Source organism: Dipodomys spectabilis, unplaced genomic scaffold (assembly GCF_019054845.1).
Source record: "Dipodomys spectabilis isolate Male_0828 unplaced genomic scaffold, ASM1905484v1 ptg000039l, whole genome shotgun sequence".
Lineage (NCBI taxonomy): Eukaryota > Metazoa > Chordata > Mammalia > Rodentia > Heteromyidae > Dipodomys > Dipodomys spectabilis.
The window spans coordinates 6314971-6333717 of record NW_024870716.1 but is presented as its reverse complement, the minus strand read 5'-3'; the positions used below and the strand labels follow the sequence as shown (position 1 = coordinate 6333717).

Below are 18747 nucleotides of genomic sequence, written 5' to 3'. Positions count from 1 at the left end.
CGCTCCCGGAGATCGTGGTAGCGGGCGGGCGACTGGATTTCGCGGGTTTTCCCAGCAAGCTTCGAGTCGGTGAGCGCGTATTATTTCTCCTCAGAGGTGAATAGGGATGTGGAAAACGGGCTAATACGTACTCGGGGGTTGCGGGAGGGTGTGTTTCGTGGAGTTCCCTTGTTGCATTTGATTGTGAAGTATTGTGTGTGTTTGTGTGCGTGTGCATGCGTGTGCCAGTACTGGAGCTTGAACTCAGGGCCTGGACGCTGTCCCTGAGCTTTTTTTTTTTTTGCTCCAGTCTCGCACCACGTGAGCCATAGCTCCACTTCTGGCTTTTTGGTGGTTAATTAGAGACTTTCACCGACTTTGCCTGCCCATGCTGGCTTCGAACCGCGATCTCCTGATCTCACTCTCCTGAATGGTTAGGGCTACCAACGTGAGCCACCGGTGCCCAGCATGGATTGTGAAGTACGTTTGTACTTAAGAGTGGAGAGACACACTGAATTTTGACATGAAGGAAAAAAGAGCTTGTTTCTAATATATAGATTCATTTTTCTTTAGCAGCTTTCTGTGAAAACACACACACAAAACCAGAAACAAAAACCTGAGGTAACTCAAGATCAATTAGGAGGTCGGTAATTTTGTTAAATGTCTTCGCCATTCCTACCTCGCTATTAGGTATTTGGGAACTGTTTGTTTGTTTTTTTAAAGTCTAAAACAGGCTTTATCTCTAATCGGCGAGACAGCTAGCTTGAGAGTAGGATAAACTTGTGACACCTTTTTTCTTGCCGTAAATCTAATGAACACGCACTGCCTTTTCTCATTAAAAGGTTGTTAAAACAGGCCAATTATTCTTACAGAAAACTGTCAAAAATAATGTAAGATAGTTTATGCTTCTATCCACCAGTATATACAAGACCAGGCCTCTTACTCTCCTTGGGAGCCTGCGTGTCAGCAGACTGGAATTCACAGCCCCGTCTTGGAACCTCCACAATCCAGCTTGAAGCCAACGCCATAGTCTTCGTCTTCTAAGAGGGACGGAAGTGCAATCCATCCAAGGGTACAAGCTGAATTTTGAGGCATTTATGCCTCAGTGCCCATCAAAGGACCACTCGGCTTTTGGCATACATGTGGCCAGCCCAACCTCCCCTGCTTCAAATCCCTTCTATACTTGGTTTTCGCCCAAGATGTAAGCCCTCTTTTAAGCTGTGTCCTCATCACCTTACCAGCTTTATGCTTCCTCACCCTTGGTTTAGGGTATCCTGGCTTTTCCTTTCCTTCCTCACAGTCACTCCGGAATACTCCTGTTGGGTTCTGTTCTCTGCTTAACAAAGTCTTTTACCTAGTCACCATTTTTAGAAAAAATCTCTTTTGTCCTGACTTTAACCAACATATGTTTTTTTTTCCACCTCATTCCAATGGAGGTCTTTCTGGGACACTTAAGGTTTGGTGTAACTGTAGACAAACGGATGATGCTGAATTGATTTTACTTCTTTTGAAAAACATTTTTAGTATGTATGTGTGTGTATATATATATATATATATATATATACACATATATGTGTGTGTGTATATATATATATATATATGAACTCTGGCTTGGGCACTGTCCCTGTGCTCTTCAGCTCAAGGCGAGTGCTCTACCGCTTGAGCTACAGCACCACTTCCAGTTTTTTAGTGGTTTATTGGAGATAAGAGTCTCACAGACTTTCCTGCCCGGGCTGGCCTTGAACCGTGATCCTCAGATTGCAGTCTCCTGAGTAGCTAGTAGCGCTCGGCTCAATCTTTAGATTTTTAATTGAAGAAATTTTCCGGCAGAAAAATCCCCAAGACTCAATCAGGAAAAGATGGAGGTGTGGCTCAAGTAGTAGAGTACCAGTCTTGGTGGGAAGAGGGAACAGCAAGCAAGTACAGAAGGCCCTGGATTCAGGCCCCAGTACTGGCACTATAAATGAAAAAGTACTTTTTTTCTCCTCTTTAGTATCAGTTCAATGTCTTTTCTTTAAACATTTGATTTCCTTGTTTTCTCTTTTTTTTTATTTTTTATTTTTTGGTGAGGTCCTTCGGCTTGAACTCATGGGCTGGATGCTATCCTTGAGCTTTTGTACTCAAAGGTGCTCCACCACTTGAGCCAAAACTTCTCTTCTAACTTTTTGGTAAATTGGAGATAAAGGTGACCTGACTTTCCTTCTCTGGCTGGCTTTGTTTTGTTTTATTTTGGGTCCGGTTGTGGGCCTGAACTCTGGGCCTGGGCGCTGCCCCTCAGCTCTTCAGCTCAAGGCTAGCACTCTACCACTTGAGCCACAGCACCACTTCCGGTTTTTGTTTTTATTTTGCTTATGGGTGCCGAGGAATCGAACCCAGGGCCTCAAGCATGCAAGGCAAGAGCTTTACCACTGAGCCACCTTCCCAGCTCTGGCTGGCTTTGGACACTGATCCTCAGATCTCAGCTTCCTGAGTAGCTAGGACAGCAGGCTTGAGATTTTTTTTTTTTTTTTTTGCCCGTCCTGGGGCTTGAAATTGGCCTCAGCACTGTCCCTGACAGTGTTCTACCACTTGAGTTCAAGACTACTGTTCTACTACTTGAGCCACAGTCCCTGAGCGTTTTTGTTCAAGCCACAGGACAACTTCTGGTTTTCTGGTAGTTAATTGGAGATAAGAATCTCATGGACTTTCCTGTCCTGGTTGGCATCAAACTATGATCCTTATCTGTCAGCCTCCCAAATAGCTAGGAGTTAGGTGTGAGCTCAGCAATAGTTTTTTAAAACTGTGTGCATGAGTGCGTGTGCACTGTTCCTGGGATTTGAATTTGGGGTTTGGGTGTTGTCTGTGAGCTTTTGAGTTCAAGGCTAGCACTCTACCACTTGAGCCATAACTACTTCCTACCTTTTTGGGGGGGGGGGGCGGGGTCTGGTCGTGGGGCCTGAACTCTGGGCCTGGGCGCTGTCCCTCAGCTCTTCAGCTCAAAGCTAGCATGCTACCACTTGAGCCACAGCACCACTTCTGGCTTTTTTCTTTTTGCTTATGTGGTGCTGAGGAATTGAACCCAGGGCCTCAGGCATGCAAGGCAAGTGCTCTACCACTGAGCCACCTTCCCAGACCCTACTTCCTACCTTTTAAAAAATCATTTATTGGAGATTAGAGTCTCATGGACTTTCCAATTTGGCCTAATTTCAAACCACAATCCTCAGATTTCAGCCTCCTGAGTAGCTAGAATTACAAGCTTGAGCAAGAATGCCCAGGTTTTTTTTTTGTTTTTTTTTTTAAATTACTACTGCATTTGGTTTTCCTTGAGTTCTAAACATTGTTGAATGATAGTTGGGACTTTGTTTTGACCATTTTAGTTGGCATAAATGTTAATTTTATTTTCAAAGATCTTAATAAGGTCTAAAATTTCTATTTAATTTTAGGTATCTGGAGTTTTAAATATTTTCCAATAGAAACAATATTATACAATTGTAGGTTCAAGTCAAGTCTTAAAATCTCTTTTGTGTGTCAGTTTGGATATTTAGTTTGCATTAGTCAATTGATCTCATGCTGAGATAAATTTAAGATTTGAAAGAACTTAGATCTACTCCAAATAGTAGGAATTTCTGAGACTAGGACTTAAGTGGTGTCAATTTTAAAAGCTCTTTAAGGGGCTGGGAATGTGACTTAGTGGTAGAGTGCTTGCCTAGCATGCTTGAAGCCCTGGGTTCGATTCCTCAGTACCACATAAACAGAAGAAGCAGGAAATGGTGCTGTGGCTCAAGTGGTAGAGTGCTAGCCTTGAGCACAGAGGGGCTCAGGGACAGAGTGCAAGCCCTGAGTTCAAGCCCCAGGAACAGAAAAAAAAACCAACTCTTTAGGTAATTAAAGTATATGCCCAGGGTTGAGTATCACTACTTTAACTGCTAGAGCTATGAGGGTTATTTTTGTTGTTGTTGTTGGTCATGGGGTTTGAGCTCTGGGCCTGGGCACTGTCCCTGAGCTCTTCAGCTCAAGGTTAGCACTCTACCACTTTTGGTTTTCTGGTGGTTAATTGGAGATGAGTCCTGTAGACTTTCCTGCCCTGGCTGTCTTTGAACTGGGATCCTGAGATCTCAGCCTCCTGGGAGGCTGGGATTACAGGCCTGAGCCACCAGTGCCAGGTTTTACTTATTTTTTTAAGCATGTTATCTAGCAGCTGTAGTTAACAGCTTCTAAGGTGAATAACTCCATGAAGATGTCATCCATCAGTTACAGAGTCAGAGAAGCCAGCTAGCTATGGAATTAAATGTAGGAGTTGCTAATTAAAACATCTGGCTGTTTTCTGCTTTTTTAGTGCAAAAGTTTTGCATACTAGTTAATACCCTCCAGGGCTGGGAAGGTGGCTCAGTGGCAGAGCGCTTGCCTTGCATGCCTGAGGCCCTGGGTTCGATTCCTCAGCACCACATAAGCAAAAAGAAAAAAGACGGAAGTCGCGCTGTGGCTCAAGTGGTAGAGCACTAGCGTTGAGCTGAAGAGCTGAGGGACAGCGCCCAGGCCCAGAGTTCAGGCCCCACGACTGGACCCAAAAAAAAAAAATACCTTCCATGGTGATCATTAGATTTAGCAAATTTAGTAACCTTATGATGTCAGATAAGCTCATATTTTGGCTTTCTGAAAAAAAGTGCTTTTGTTTGTTTTTCTGAGACAGGATTTTATTGTGTAGCTCAGGCTGACCAACTCAAACTGCTCCCACCTCAGCCTCTTGAGTTCAGGGATTATAGATAATGTGTGGCCACACTTGATTTCTAAAATTTTCATTGTGGTAAAATACTCAGTACGTTTTCTATTTTGACCTTTTAAAAAATTAATAAAAATGTTTGGTGGTATCAGAATTTGAACTCAGGGCCTTGTATGCTTGCTTGGCTGATTTGCTCAGCTGGTATTCTACCACAGGATCCACACTTGAAGCCTGACTTTTTATAGGTCATTTTAGAGTTGGCATCTCACTGACTTTTCTACATAAGCTGACTTCAAACCACAATTATTCAGATCTAAGCGCCCTTGAGTAGCCAGGGTTACAGACATGAACTCAACTCTATTAATAATCATCTTTAAAAATAGAATTTAGCAGAGTGTGTCACCCATCTGTAATCCAAATATTTGAGACAAATACTTGAAGCAGAAGGATCAAGAGTTTGAGTCAAGCCTGGGCAATGTAAGTTCTATCACAGAAAAAGGAAAAAGAAAGGCAATTAAGTCACATTCACATTATGATCATCAATAGCATCTACACAGAACTTTTTCATCTTCCCAACTGAAAATCTATACCCAAATAATTAGTAATTCTCATTTTTTTTAAGCTTTTGGTTGTGTTGTTGAGGCAACTCTGAAATAGCTCTTTGAATTTGTTCATGTTTAGCTCTTATTCAAGTAAAATTAATTGGTCTTTTTCTTCTTGATAATGTATATTCTAGGTAGCTCTTTTCAACTTCTTATGTAACTTTTCTGTTTAATTCTCACTGCTTTATTTCTGATGACTAGGTTTTCAACAAAGTTGTTTTTTTCTTTTTTAAAAAAAAAATTATTTTTTTTTTTATTGTGAAAATACTGTACAGAGGGGTTACAATTAGATGGGCAAGATAATGAGTATATTATCAAGCATTGTAGCCTCCTCCTTTGTTTCCCCTTCTTATCCCTTCCCAGCCTCCCCGTTCCCCCACCCAATCCTCCCCCCCACCCAAGTCTCCCCCCCCACCAAAGTTGTAAAGTTCGGTTTTGACATAACAACTTGTACTTCTCATTGTTGCAACGGGTCCACCTGTATCCTATTTAAAGGACTTGCTTTTCCCCTTCCCCTCCACAAATTATACTGACATCAAATACAGTGAAAGCAGGGGTTATTGTTCTTTTATTTTCTTTGCGATTACTTTTAGTTTCTATAATTTGTTTTTGTTTTGAGACTCACTGTATATAACCCAGGCTGGCTTTCCCTCCTGCCTCAGCATTCATATAATATATTGTGCTTGGGGACTGTGTGTTCTCACTTGAGTAACACTTACAGTCCAGGTTTTGCTAGTTATTTGGATTTGAGAGTTTCATGTCTCATGTCCATTCTGGTTTCAGCGTGGATCCTCTGAACTTAAGTCTTCTGAATAGCTAGGATTACAGATGTGAGCCACCAACTCTTGCCACTGGACTGTTTCTTAACGTAATTAAAATATCTGAGGTTTTTGTATTGCTGTTATCTTCCAAACTGTCAAGCAGAAAATTGCCATTAGATGAGGAGTGACCCATAAATAGGGTCTACAATCTTCTCTCAAGTCACTCCTCAAAATCCCTGAAGCACTTAGTTGAGTCTAATCTTTCTAATAGGGTTACTCCTCTATCCTTTATCTTTTATGTAAAGTGATAGAGTTGAGGCTTGATTAGAATTTAATGCATACTCCTCTCCTGCTTCTTTTTGAGATGAGTTCTTGCTGTGTTGCTCATACTGGCCTTGAACTCTAGTTCTCAAGTGGTCCTCCAGTCTTAGCCCTCTTTGAGTCAGGAGTAGAGGCCATGGCCACTATACCTAGCTGAGGTTTCTTTATCTTTTTAAAGGTTAAGAATGTCTTATGAAATTAATAGTTTTCATACACTTTTTTTTTTGGTGCCAGTCCTGGAGCTTGAACTCAGGGCTTAGGTACTGTCTCTGAGCTTGTTTGCTCAAAGTTAGTGCTCTACCACTTAAACCATAGCCTCTACTTCCAGCTTTTTGGTAGTTAATTGGAGATGAGTATCACAGACTGGCTTCATACCACAATCCTCAGATCTCAGCCTCCTGAGTAGTTCGGATTATAGGTGTGAGCCATGAGTATCTGTCTCATACCTTTTTTTTTTGCCGGTCATGGGGCCTGAACTCTGAGCTTGGGTGCTGCCCCTCAGTTCTTGAGCTCAAGGCTAGCGCCATGCCATTTGACACAGCGCCACTTCCAGCTTTTTTTTTTTTTCCTGCTTATGTGGTCCTGAGGAATCGAACCCAGGGTCTTGTGTGTGCAAGGCAAGTACTACCACTGAGCCACCTTCCCAGCCCTTATATCTTTTTTTTTTAATGTTGAAAATTTTCATTTTACTTTAGCTTGCTCAAATACTTCTAATTTTGAGGGAATGATATTGAAAAGTTCTTCATGAAATTCTTCCGTTTTGTGTATTCATTGATGATTTAAAGATTGTTGCCTTGATTTCTCCATTACTTTTGAGCATGTGACCATTTTCTGCCAAAGACCAGACTATAAGGATTTCAGACTAAGCGTGCCAACTTTTCTTTCAAACTATGTGAGCTATTTTAAAGCCAGTGTTCTTAAAAAAATACAACTAAAAAAAGACCTTAAACATCTTAGTGTAATCTTCTCAAAAACAAGCATAAGAAAGAGAGCCCAACTCCCAACTGGCAAGGCTGAAAATATGTGGACCATTGCAAAAAGGCTTGCCGTCCTTAATTTAGACTATTCATTTCATATAACTGACCTGTTTTCTTGTATTCTAATTCTTCTTTGTTTTGTCTTCTGCCTGTCAGTTTCTGTGCATCTGCTCTTGCAGCTGTGTGCTCTTGGTATATCCTCTACCCAGATGTGGAAGCCCTCATTTAAAGTTGAAACCATTTCTTCTACAAAAATTCTTTCTCTCTTCCTTATTTCCTTCTCTCTCCCTTAAACTGTAGAATTGCTAACAAAACTGTTAATTTTAGATTTTATAAGTAGCTATATAATAAAATAACTTAATATTAAATAAGATCAATAGTGTCATGTTTCAAGGATTGTTGAGTATTTTTACAGGATTGTTCACTTAAAACTTTCTGGTTAAAATAGCTTATAGAACATACAGAGGTGAGATAGAAGTTTTAAGAATGGAAAAGCAGAAAACCAGTGTTACACAAAGTAAGGAAATTAGTATGTCATTGCCTTTTTTTAAACTGTTGATTAAATGGGACTTTTTCTATTTTTTTTCTGCATGAGAATTAAACAGTATGTGTCCTATACCCCTGTCATTGGTATGAATAATTTGAAGCTTTTAATACCTTTGAAAATAAAGGGACAATGGAGATATTTTTAAAATCATCTTAAAATTCTTGGGAAGAATAATAATCACTTTCTTCTTTCCTCTTGAGACACTTGGCATCTTCTCCCTTCTCCTTAAGGTGTTTGGAAAATACTTGTGTGGGAGGTAATCATTTACTTCTTCCTGTCTTCTTGTTACTTCCTAATGTAAAACCTGTGATTGTTTCTTTTTTCTTCAGTGGCTTACAGAAGAGATGAAATGTGGTCTGAGGGGCGGTATGACTATGAAAGGCTCCCAAGAGAAAGAGGGCCACCTCGGAATCACGGCAATGTAAGTGTCAACTTCTTCCATAGGATAACTCAGAACCTGCTGTCCAAATTAATGTGAAACACAAAATCTTCAGGGGTCAGAAGCTAATCTTTTAGAAGTTGGAAAAAAATATATAAACATTTTATTTCTTGAATTTCTAGAACAAAAGGTTTATACTGAATTTAATTTAGGGAAGATATTTTTAGTTTCATGAAGGTCACAGCAAGTTTACAAATAAGTTACTTGAGCACCTACTCCTAATTGTTAGTTGTCATCAGTCTCTGTTTTTTAAAACGTTTGCAAATTGAATATACAAAATTTGAGAGTAGCTTTTTTAATTTCAGGACAGGATAACTTTCTAGAGCAGAAACACATTAACATCCCTAGATAAGATTCTAACAACTATGTTTTTCTGTGGACAGGTAACCTGTCTAGTGAATAAGAGTGCCTCAGGGACTTTGGGACACAGAGATAGCTTCTGGTGTTCTGTCCTGCCTCTTGTTTCAGTCACTCTTGTGGTTGGAAATTTTGAACTAGGTCTTTTTTTTTCTCATGGAGCTTGTTCTACTGTTTTCAGCACTTCATTTAGCACATAAAGGCTCATACATAATAAGAGGCTCAGTGTTTTTTATTAAACAAATATATGTATTCCCTTCTCTTTAGACCTAAGGATAAAGTTTAATAAGGAAAGGCAAAAAAAAAAAAAACCCAAAAAACCTTTTACTTTTCTGCACAGGCTAATGAGGTTGTTCATGAGGCCTTAACTAGAAAATAAAGCAAAAAAGATTGGTAGAGCATCTGTCTATCAAATTGGAGGCACCCTGAATCAAAAACCTCAGTACTGTCACAGAGAAAGAGAGGAGAGTAGGAAGAGAGGAACAGAAGACAAAAGAGGGAAGAAATGAGGAAGAAAGCAAGAAAGTAAGGAGATAGGCCTGTTCTGAGCATCAGGGAAGTTGGGTTGTGGAAATGGTGTGTGGACATATATTATGGAATCGTTATGTACCTTCAGAACGTACAGATATTGGTTTTATTTGAGGCGTCTATATAATATACAGCTCTCTAAGATAGGCATTCTCACCCAAGGGCTGACATTGACTGGATAACAACAACTCAGGCTAGGTCCTGAGGTGAATTAAAATGGGAAAAATGAAGAATCTCATCATATTTCTTCTTTCTAGGATAATGTAAAAACTATATTTTTATCCCAAAGCCCAATGTTTTAAGGTGTGTGTGTGTGTGTGTGTGTGTGTGTGTGTTGGTTTTGGGGCTTGAACTCAGGGCCTGGGCAGTGTCTTTGAGCTCTTTTTTTTTTTTTTTGCTGGTTATGGGGCTTGAACTCTGGGCCTGGGCACTGTCCCTCAGCTCTTCAGCTCAAGGCTAGCACTCTACCACTTGAGCCACAGCACCACTTCCAGCTTTTTGTGCTTATGTGGCGCTGAGGAATCAAACCCAGGGCCTCATGCATGCAAGGCAAGCACTCTGCCACTGAGCCACCTTCCCAGCCCTGTCTTTGAACTCTTGCTCAAGGCTAGCACTCTACCATTTTAAGCCATACTGCCACTTCTGGTTGTATTTCCAAGACATATAAAAGAATTTGCTGTGTGGCTGTTATCAACTGGGCATCTGTCTGTAAGACAGTTTGCTTTCTTTTTCTTTTTTCTTGTTTGAATTGTCATTTTATTGGAAGATGGTAAAATTAGTTACCAAATTAAACTTTAATAAATTGTAATATAATAATATAATATAATGTAATATAATAATCGTAATAAACTTGGTAATAATCCTAAATTACCCAACAATTAAAGCAAACTGCTTATTTAAAAGTGATCAAATAACACAAAAGGCAGAATAAGAATGAGCAACTTGACTGGCCAATAGATTTAGTTCACTAAATGAAACTTTAATTTTTTTTGTTTTTAAGAAATGTGAACTGATTTCTAGAGATAACAACACAGAAAGATTTTGTACACAAACTGATTTCCATTCAGTCAACTGTTTTTGGAGATCTCTGTTGGGAGATTCATTTATATAACTAGGTGTGCTTGAGCCTTCTTTGCAAGCATCTTTAAATCTGTGATATACTTGGCAATTGTCTCCTTTTCCTGCTGTGCAGAGATGCTTTGTGTCACATGCTCCTCCACCCAGTTTATTATGTGCTCTTGCTCCTTTTGATGCATCATATTCTGCTCAGAGATATGGTAGTCCAGGTGATTCTTTATCTCCTTTTATACTCTATGCAGCCGGTCCCTGTAAGTAACCTCCAAGGCTATAGCAATGTTATTTCTCTGGACATCAAAAAGGTAGTGATGTTTCTGAACCAGTGCCTGCTGTGTCTTCTCTGTATCATTTTGTTTGATGAAAGCCTGTTTTACCTCTTCTAGTTGGACAATTTTTTGCTCATTGATTTTATCAATAAATTCTGCAAAAGAGGCTCCATATTTTTTAATAATATACATCATTAAGCTTAATAATGATAAGCCAGAGAAGGTCTCTGAAGTAATCATATATATTTAAATAATTTTTTGGGGGGGGGGGTCCAGTCGTGGGGCCTGAACTCTGGACCTGGGCACTGTCCCTCAGCTCTTCAGCTCAAGGCTAGCGCTCTACCACTTGAGCCACAGTGCTACTTCCGGCTTTTTTCTTTTTGCTTATGTGGTGCTGAGGAATCAAACCCAGGGCCTCATGCATGCAAGGCAAGTGCTCTACCACTGAGCCACCTTCCCACCCCAATCATATATATTTATTTGCACAGAAAATACAAGATAAGCCCAGTTCCAAGCATGTAGGATCCTGTCACACCAGTTTTAGAATAAAGAAACTGGAAGAATTCCTCTGGCATCAGCCCCAAACATACTTTCCCTCCATATTCAGGAAGAAGTGGTAGAGGGGCAAAACTTGGCGGTGTAGTATGAAAGATCTTTTTTGTCTGCAATATCCCTGGTCCTAGGAGGGTTGTATTCTTCAGACAGGGAGCTGTGGCACTGACGGCAGAGAGTACCACCCCAGACAACATGGCTAGCAAATGTGCATACAGCAGTCACAGTCTCCCTGTGACTTCCACCAGAGACTGTGTCTGGGGACAGGCCCAGTTTATTTTCTTGCCTCAGCACAGTTTAGGAATAAGAAAAGCATCCCCCCCCCCCCCCCCCCCCCCCCCGTTCTGGGGCTTGAATTCAGAGCCTGGGTGCTGTTCACTAAGCTTAAGCCTAAGCTTTTGTTCAAAGCTAGTGTTCTACAACTTGAGCCACAGTTCCACTTGTGGCTTTTTGGGTAGTTTTTTTGGAGATAAGAATCTCACAGACATGGACGCAGGTGGCTCACGCCTGTAATCCTAGCTACTCAGGAGGCTGAGATCTGATCGCGGTTCAAAGCCAACCCGGGTAGGAAAGTCCGTGAAATCTTATCGCCAATACTAGAAAACTGGAAGTGGCACTGTGGCTTAAGTGGTTCAAAGCCAGCCCGGGCAGGAAAGTCCGTGAAATCTTATCGCCAATAAACTACTAGAAAACTGGAAGTGGCACTGTGGCTTAAGCAGTAGTGCACTCGCCTTGAGCTGAAGAGTGTAGGGACAGCACCCAAGCCCAGAGTTCAAGCCCCACGACCCACCAAAAAAACAAAACAAAACACATATTTCATTGAATCAGCATTTTTCTGTATTTTCAGCTGGATGCTAGTGGTCCATACCTGTAATCCTACTACATGGGGAGGTTGAGATTGGGAGAGTCATGTTTGAGGCCAGCCCTGGCAGGAAAGTTCATGAGATCCCTTCTCAACCCAGAGCTTGGAGTGGTGGTGCATGCTTGTTAGCCTAGCTACAATGAGAAGTCTGAAATATATAACAACATAGGCCTGTGTCTGGGTAGGAAGGAAGACCCATCACAAAAATAGTGCAAAAAGGTCTAGAGGCATTGCTCAGTGCACTTGTGCTAGCAGTCCTTGAGCTCAAACTCCACTATAGGTAAGAGAATGTTTATAAGTAACATTAGTTGTAAACTTTAAGCTGTCATCAACCTGAATACCCAACAGTAGAGTGAAGAAATTAATTGTCCAACTTAAGTGGCAGCCAGAGTTAATAGACTACTTGCCAGATGCCACAACACAGATGAACTTCACAAATGTAAAGCATTTTACATTTTACATTATATTGAAAGCAAGCAGCCAGGCACAAGTGTATCACCTGTGTGTTTCCTTGTATATAAAGTTTCCAGATGAGCAAAATTATCTAAGTACTTTTGGGAAGATGAGGAGGAGATGTTGACTGGGCAAGACACAAGGAAGAATTTCTTTTTTTGGGGGGGGGGATCCTGTCGTGGGGCTTGAACTCTGGGCCTGGGCACTGTCCCTCAGCTCTTCAGCTCAAGGCTAGTGTGCTACTACTTGAGCCACAGTGCCACTTCCGGCTTTTTTCTTTTTCTTTTTTTCTTTTTTTTTTTTTTTTTGTCGGTCGTGGGACCTGAACTCTGGGCCTGGGCGATGTCCCTCAGCTCTTCAGCTCAAGGCTAGCGCTCTACCACTTGAGCCTCAGCCCCACTTCAGGCTTTTTCTGCTTATGTGGTGCTGAGGAATCGAACCCAGGGCTTTTGGCATGCAAGGCAAGCGCTCTACCACTGAGCCACCTTCCCAGCCCCAAGGAAGAATGTTTTTGTATGTATGCCTGTCTTTGGCCTTGGACTCAGTCAGGGCTTGAATACTGTCCCTGAGCTTTTGTGCTCAAGGCTAGCTCTCTACCATGTGAGCCTTAACTCTACTTTTGGGCTTTTGGTAATTAGACATTAGAGTGTCATTAACTTTACTTCCTGGGCTGGCTTCAAACCATAATCCTTAGATCTCAGCTAGGATTATAGGTATGAGCCACTGGAGCTTGGTTACAAGGAAGAATTTTATGTGCTAAGAATGTTCAATATTTTGATCTGGGATGTATGTAATTATACAGTAGGTTTACCTTGTAAGAAAATGCATCCAGCAGTGCATTTTTGATTTGCCTACCTTTTTGTAAATTGCCACTTTTGAAAAACTTTAATGTTTTGAAAAGGCAGAATATTTTTCAGAATATAAAGCTGTTAATCATTTAAAAGTGAGAACCTAGCCAGCACTGGTGGTTCACACATGTAATCTTAGGTATTCTGGAGGCTCAGATCTGAGGATCATTGTTTGTAGCTATCCTGGGTTGGAGAGTCCATGAAACTCTTATCTCTAATAAACTACCACAAAGCTGGAAGTGGAGGTATGACTCGAATTGTGGAGTTCTAGTCTTTTTTTGGGGGTGGAGTGGGGTCCGGTCGTGGGGCCTGAACTCTGGGCCTGGGAGCTGTCCCTCAGCTCTTCAGCTCAAGGCTAGCGCTCTACCACTTGAGCCACAGTGCCATTTCCGGCTTTTTTCTTTTTTCTTATGTGGTGCTGAGGAATCGAACCCAGGGCCTCATGCATGCAAGGCAAGCGCTCTACCACTGAGCCACCTTCCCAGCCCTGTAGAGTTCTAGTCTTGAGCAAAAAAGCTCAGGTATAGCTCCCAGTCACTGAGTTCAAGCCCCAGGACTGGAACCAAAAGGAAAATCAACAGTGAATTCAGTCATTTTGTCTTGGGATGAGGGAATATGGTACTCTATTTTAATGTTGTTTGTTTTTTTTTTGTCAGTCGTGGGGCTTGATCTCTGGGCTTTGGCGCTGTCCCTGTGCTCTTCAGCTCAAAGGCGAGTGCTCTACCGCTTGAGCCACAACGCCACTTCCAGTTTTCTAGTGGTTTATTGGAAATAAGAGTCTCACGGACTTTCCTACCCGGGCTAGCTTTGAACCGTGATCCTCAGATCTCAGCCTCCTGAGTAGCTAGGATTACAGGTGTGTGCCACTAGTGCCCGGCTATTTATTGGGTTTTATCCCAATAGAAAATAAATTTTACTACGTTGCGTCTTTTTGTCATTTCAAATTCTGATGTAATGTATTTTGCAACTATTGGATGTGGTATGGAGTATACTATGAAGGGGGCTTTTGAGGTGATACTTAGAAGTAGATGTTTTGTGAACATCTGGCTCTGATAAATTTGGATTCTGCAGTTAGACTGCTCTTACATTTTTCAGCTGATATTGAGTAAGTGAGTATTGGAAGTCTTGTCTTCAGTATTCAATTTGACAAATGTATGAGTCACTATAGGATCTACTGGTATACTCTGTGTGTGTGTGTGTGTGTGTGTGTGTGTGTGTGTGTGTGTGTGTGTGTGTGTGTGTGTGTGTGTGTGTGTGTGTGTGTGTGTGTGTGTGTGTGTGTGTGTGTGTGTGTGTGTGTGTGTGTGTGTGTGTGTGTGTGTTAGTATTGAAGCCTGAATTCAGAGCCTGGGCTCTGTCCCCTTTTTTTGGGGGGGGGGGGGTGTCTGGTCGTGGGGCTTGAACTCTGGGCCTCGGCACTGTCCCTCAGCTCTTCAGCTCAAGGCTGGCACTCTACCACTTGAGCCACAGTGCCACTTCTAGCTCTTTTCTTTTTGCTTATGTGGTGCTGAGGAATCGAACCCAGGGCCTCAGGCATGCAAGGCAAGCGCTCTACCACTGAGCCACCTTCCCAGCCCTGTCCCCTAGCTTTTTTGCTCAAGCCTAGCACTCTACTACATGAGCCACAGCTCCACTTTTGGCATTTTTGCTGCTTAATTGGAGTTAAAAGTATCAGAGTTTTTTGCCCCACCTGGCTTCAAACATAGTTGCTCAGCCTCTTGAGTAAGAGTATTACAGGAATAAAAGCACTAGTGCCTGGCTTTTTTAAATTCTTGTGTGTAAATATGAATGTATTTATTTTTTTGGTCAGTTTTGGGGCTTGAACTCTGGGCCTAGGTGCTCTTCAGCTTAAGGTGAACACTGCCAACTTGAGCCACAGTACCACTTCTGGTTTTGTGGTAGTAAATTGTAGACTTTCCTGCCTTGGCTGGCTTTGAACCGAGATCCTCATCTCAGCCTCCTGAGTAGCTAGGATTACAGGTATGAGCCACTGGTGCCCAGCTGTATTTCTCTTTTTTTTTTTTGTCGGTAGTGGGGCTTGAACTCTGGGCCTGGGCGCTGTCCCTCAGCTCTTCAGCTCAAGGCGAGCGCTCTACCACTTGAGCCACAGCACCACTTCTGGTTTTCTGGTGGTTTATTGGAGATAGGAGTCTCACGGTCTCTCCTGCCCGGGCTGGCTTTGAACCTCGATCCTCATATCTCAGCCTCCTGAGTAGCTAGGATTACAGGCGTGAGCCACCAGCGCCCGGCTCTGTATTTCTTTTATAAGGTGTTTTCTCAGATATTTATTTCATCTTAAACCTGATTAGTTGGGTAGACTTACAGCTGAAAGAAGCACTATTATACTAGAGAGAATCTAGATTAGAGGGGCTGGGAAGGTGGCTCAGTGGTAGAGCACTTGCCTTGCATGCCTCAGGCCCTGGGTTCAATTCCTTAGCACCACATAAGCAAAAAGAAAACAGCTAGAAGTGGCTCTGTGGCTCAAGTGGTAGAGCGCTAGCCTTGAGCTGAAGAGCTGAGGGACAGCGTCCAGGCCCAGAGTTCAGGCCCCGGAACCGGACCCAAAAAAAAAAAACAAAAGAGAGAGAGAGAGAGAATCTAGATTAGATACAAGCATGTACCATCCCTCTATATAGGAAAATGACCAGTTATCACAGAATACCTACATTAAGCCTGAAATGCTTATAAGCTCCCTCCCTATTTGTCTATTTACTAACTTTTAACATTTTTGAGACAAGGTCTTGCTGTGTGGTTCAGATTAGCCTGGAACTCATGATTCGCCAGCTTTTGCCTCTTGAGTACTGGGAATAGGCATATATGACCATGCTCAGCTGTTTTTTGTTTTAATTGGAAAATTACATGAAACAAATTATCTCTGGTATTCACTTGCTAAATTTTAATTTGGTAATGTTTTCTTGTGTAGAGCTATTCTAGGAGGGTTTTTAATTTCTTGGCTGACAATTGGAAAAACTAAACTTTCTTTTTTCTCACTGTTTGAAGAAGAGTTAGGATGCATTCTTTATGTTGGCCTATAACAGGGTCGTAGTTTAGAGGAGCGATACCAATTTCCAAAATGTAGACACATAGCCCAAAACCATTTGAATGACTTGAGAACACCAACATAGAAAGCCCAACACTGGTGACTATGCTTCGCACCTGTGGCTCATACCTCTAATTCTAGCTACTCAGGAGGCTGAGACCTGAATGTCACAGTTTAAAGCCACCCTGGGCAGCAAGATACATGAGACTCATCTCCAGTTAGCCTCCCGAAAGAAGAAAAAAAGAAAGAAGAAAGAAAGAAAAGAAATAAAAAGAGAATCCGAAAGTGGAGCTGTGGTTCAAGTGATAGAGTGCTAGCTACAGTGTTGGCTAAGGGACAGTGCATATACTTTTGAGTTCAAGCCCCAGCATAGGCCCACTCCCCCCCCCCCCAAAGTAAAAAAACAGCTAATGTAAACCATTTTCATAGCACACATCATCTACAAGTTGTGTTGTCTATGTTCTATCACTTTCCTAGATTATTCTAATGCAAATATATAATTCCTATTTCAAATGTAAATAAATATTAGAATATGTGTCTGTAATGGTATGGATACTTAAGAGAGTGAGCTAATATAGTAACTTATAATTTAAATGTTTCAATGTTTTATGTTAAAAAAGTACAAAAGTATCTAACATATTGCCTTTTTTGTTTTTGGATGCCTGGATTGAACCCAGATCCTCTTGACTGCTAACCATGTGCTCTGCCATTGAGCTGTATTCTTGGCTCAGTATTTGTTTAAAAGAAACATTATCCACATAATTTTTACCCAGTTAACTATGATAATTAGCAATAGGAAAGTTTATTATAGACTTACATATAAAATCAGACTATGCATTCAATGCTTGTACTTTTTAACATGAAAACGTAACAGGAATTAATATATTATGTGAAATGTATTGAAAATTAAGGTGGAATTCGTAAAAGTATAACTTTTCAACAAGTGCATGCGTGCGTGCTTGCGTGCGTCTCTTGAGACACAGCTCTACTTCTGGCTTTTTTGCTGGTTTATTGGGGATAAGAGTCTGAAGGACATTCCTGTTGGGGCTGCCTTTGAACCACGAGTTACCCTCTGAACTGCTGAGATTACAATCGTGAGCTACAGTCGTGCACTGTGGCATTGATTATTTTTGAGATAGGCTTTCACTTTATGCCCAGTCTGGCCTGGGCTATGACCCTCCTACTTGTGTTAATCTTCATTGGACATGATATATATATTTTATATATATATACATATATATATAAATTTTATTTATTTTTTGCCAGTTGTGGGGTCTGAACTCTGGGCCTGGGTGCTGTCTCTCAGCTCTTCAGCTCAAGGCTAGCGCTTTACTAGTTGAGCCACACCGCCACTTCTAGCTTTTTCTGCTTATGTTGTGCTGAGGAATCGGACCCAAGGCTTCATGCATGCAAGGCAAGCACTCTACGAATGAGCCATCTTCCCAGCCCAATGATAGGATATTCTTATTTTATTATTTAAAAATTGTTTTAAAAAGTTTTTGAGACAAGGTCTTGCTATATACCAACTGTGAACATTGTTGGGAAAGAAATCTGGAAATCAGTACTGTTGACAATAGCCTCAATTTTAAAAAATCCCAGAGCACAAACCTAGGAATAAATGTAACCAAGAAGCTAAAAAACCTCTGTAATGAAAACTGAAATACAGAAGGAAGCTGAAGCAGATAGTAGAAGATAGGAAGACCTCCATGTCTCATGTCCACTAACCAGCACAATTAGTATTGTGAAAAAAGCTTTTCTACTGAAAGCAGCCTACAAATTGAGTGCAGTGAGTTTCCTCACAGAAATAGCAACAATTCTAAAATTCTTATGGAACCTAAAAGATCTCAAATAGCCAAGGCATTCCTAAGAAAAAGAGCAGTGTTGCATAGTATTATTACAGTACCAGATTTCAGATTTTAAATTGTATTATAGAATCATAAAACTAAAGCCAAAAACAAGTTGCTAGTGGCACAAAAAGAAAATGTCTAGAACTCAGAATTAAGCCCACCGAAATAGCCACCTTATTTTTTGAGAATGGTGCCAAAAACTTATAGGAGAAAAGACTGCCTCTTCAACAGATACTTTTGGGAATATTGCATATTCACATGTAGAATATTGAAAATTGATCTCTACCTCCTACCTTGTAAAAAATAACTTCAAAATGGTCAAAAACTAAGACCTGAAATAGTTGGAACATATTGGCAGTGAATTTTTTTTTTCTTTTTGTTAGTCGTGGGGCTTGAACTCTGGGCCTGAGCGCTGTCCCTCAGCTCTTCAGCTCAAGGCTAACACTCTTATCACTTGAGCTATACAGCACCACTTCCAGTTGTCTGGTGGTTTTATTGGAGTTAAGAATTTCACGGACTTTCCTGCCCAGGCTGGCTTTGAACCGCGATCCTCGTATCTCAGTTTCCTGAGTAGCTAGGATTACAGGCGTGA

The 18747-nt window shown here is 41.2% G+C and overlaps 1 protein-coding gene and 1 pseudogene across 10 annotated transcripts in view; one reads left to right on the top strand and one right to left on the bottom strand.

Moving 5' to 3' along the window:
- Positions 1–12: 12 nt before the first annotated feature.
- Positions 13–18747, top strand: part of Pphln1 (periphilin 1) — an 89885-nt gene continuing 71150 nt past the window's right edge. For 5 of the 10 annotated variants that reach the window (XM_042677611.1, XM_042677610.1, XM_042677609.1 and 2 more), the window contains exons 1-2: positions 899–1051; positions 8216–8307. In XM_042677611.1, coding sequence (XP_042533545.1) covers positions 8236–8307 — 72 coding nt within the window. In that variant the 5' untranslated portion in view covers positions 899–1051; positions 8216–8235. Of the gene's footprint in view, positions 97–898; positions 1052–8215; positions 8308–18747 lie in introns of those variants that run through there. The other 5 variants (XM_042677613.1, XM_042677612.1, XM_042677605.1 and 2 more) reach the window with 3 other exon arrangements.
- Positions 10223–11371, bottom strand: LOC122106281 (annotated as a pseudogene).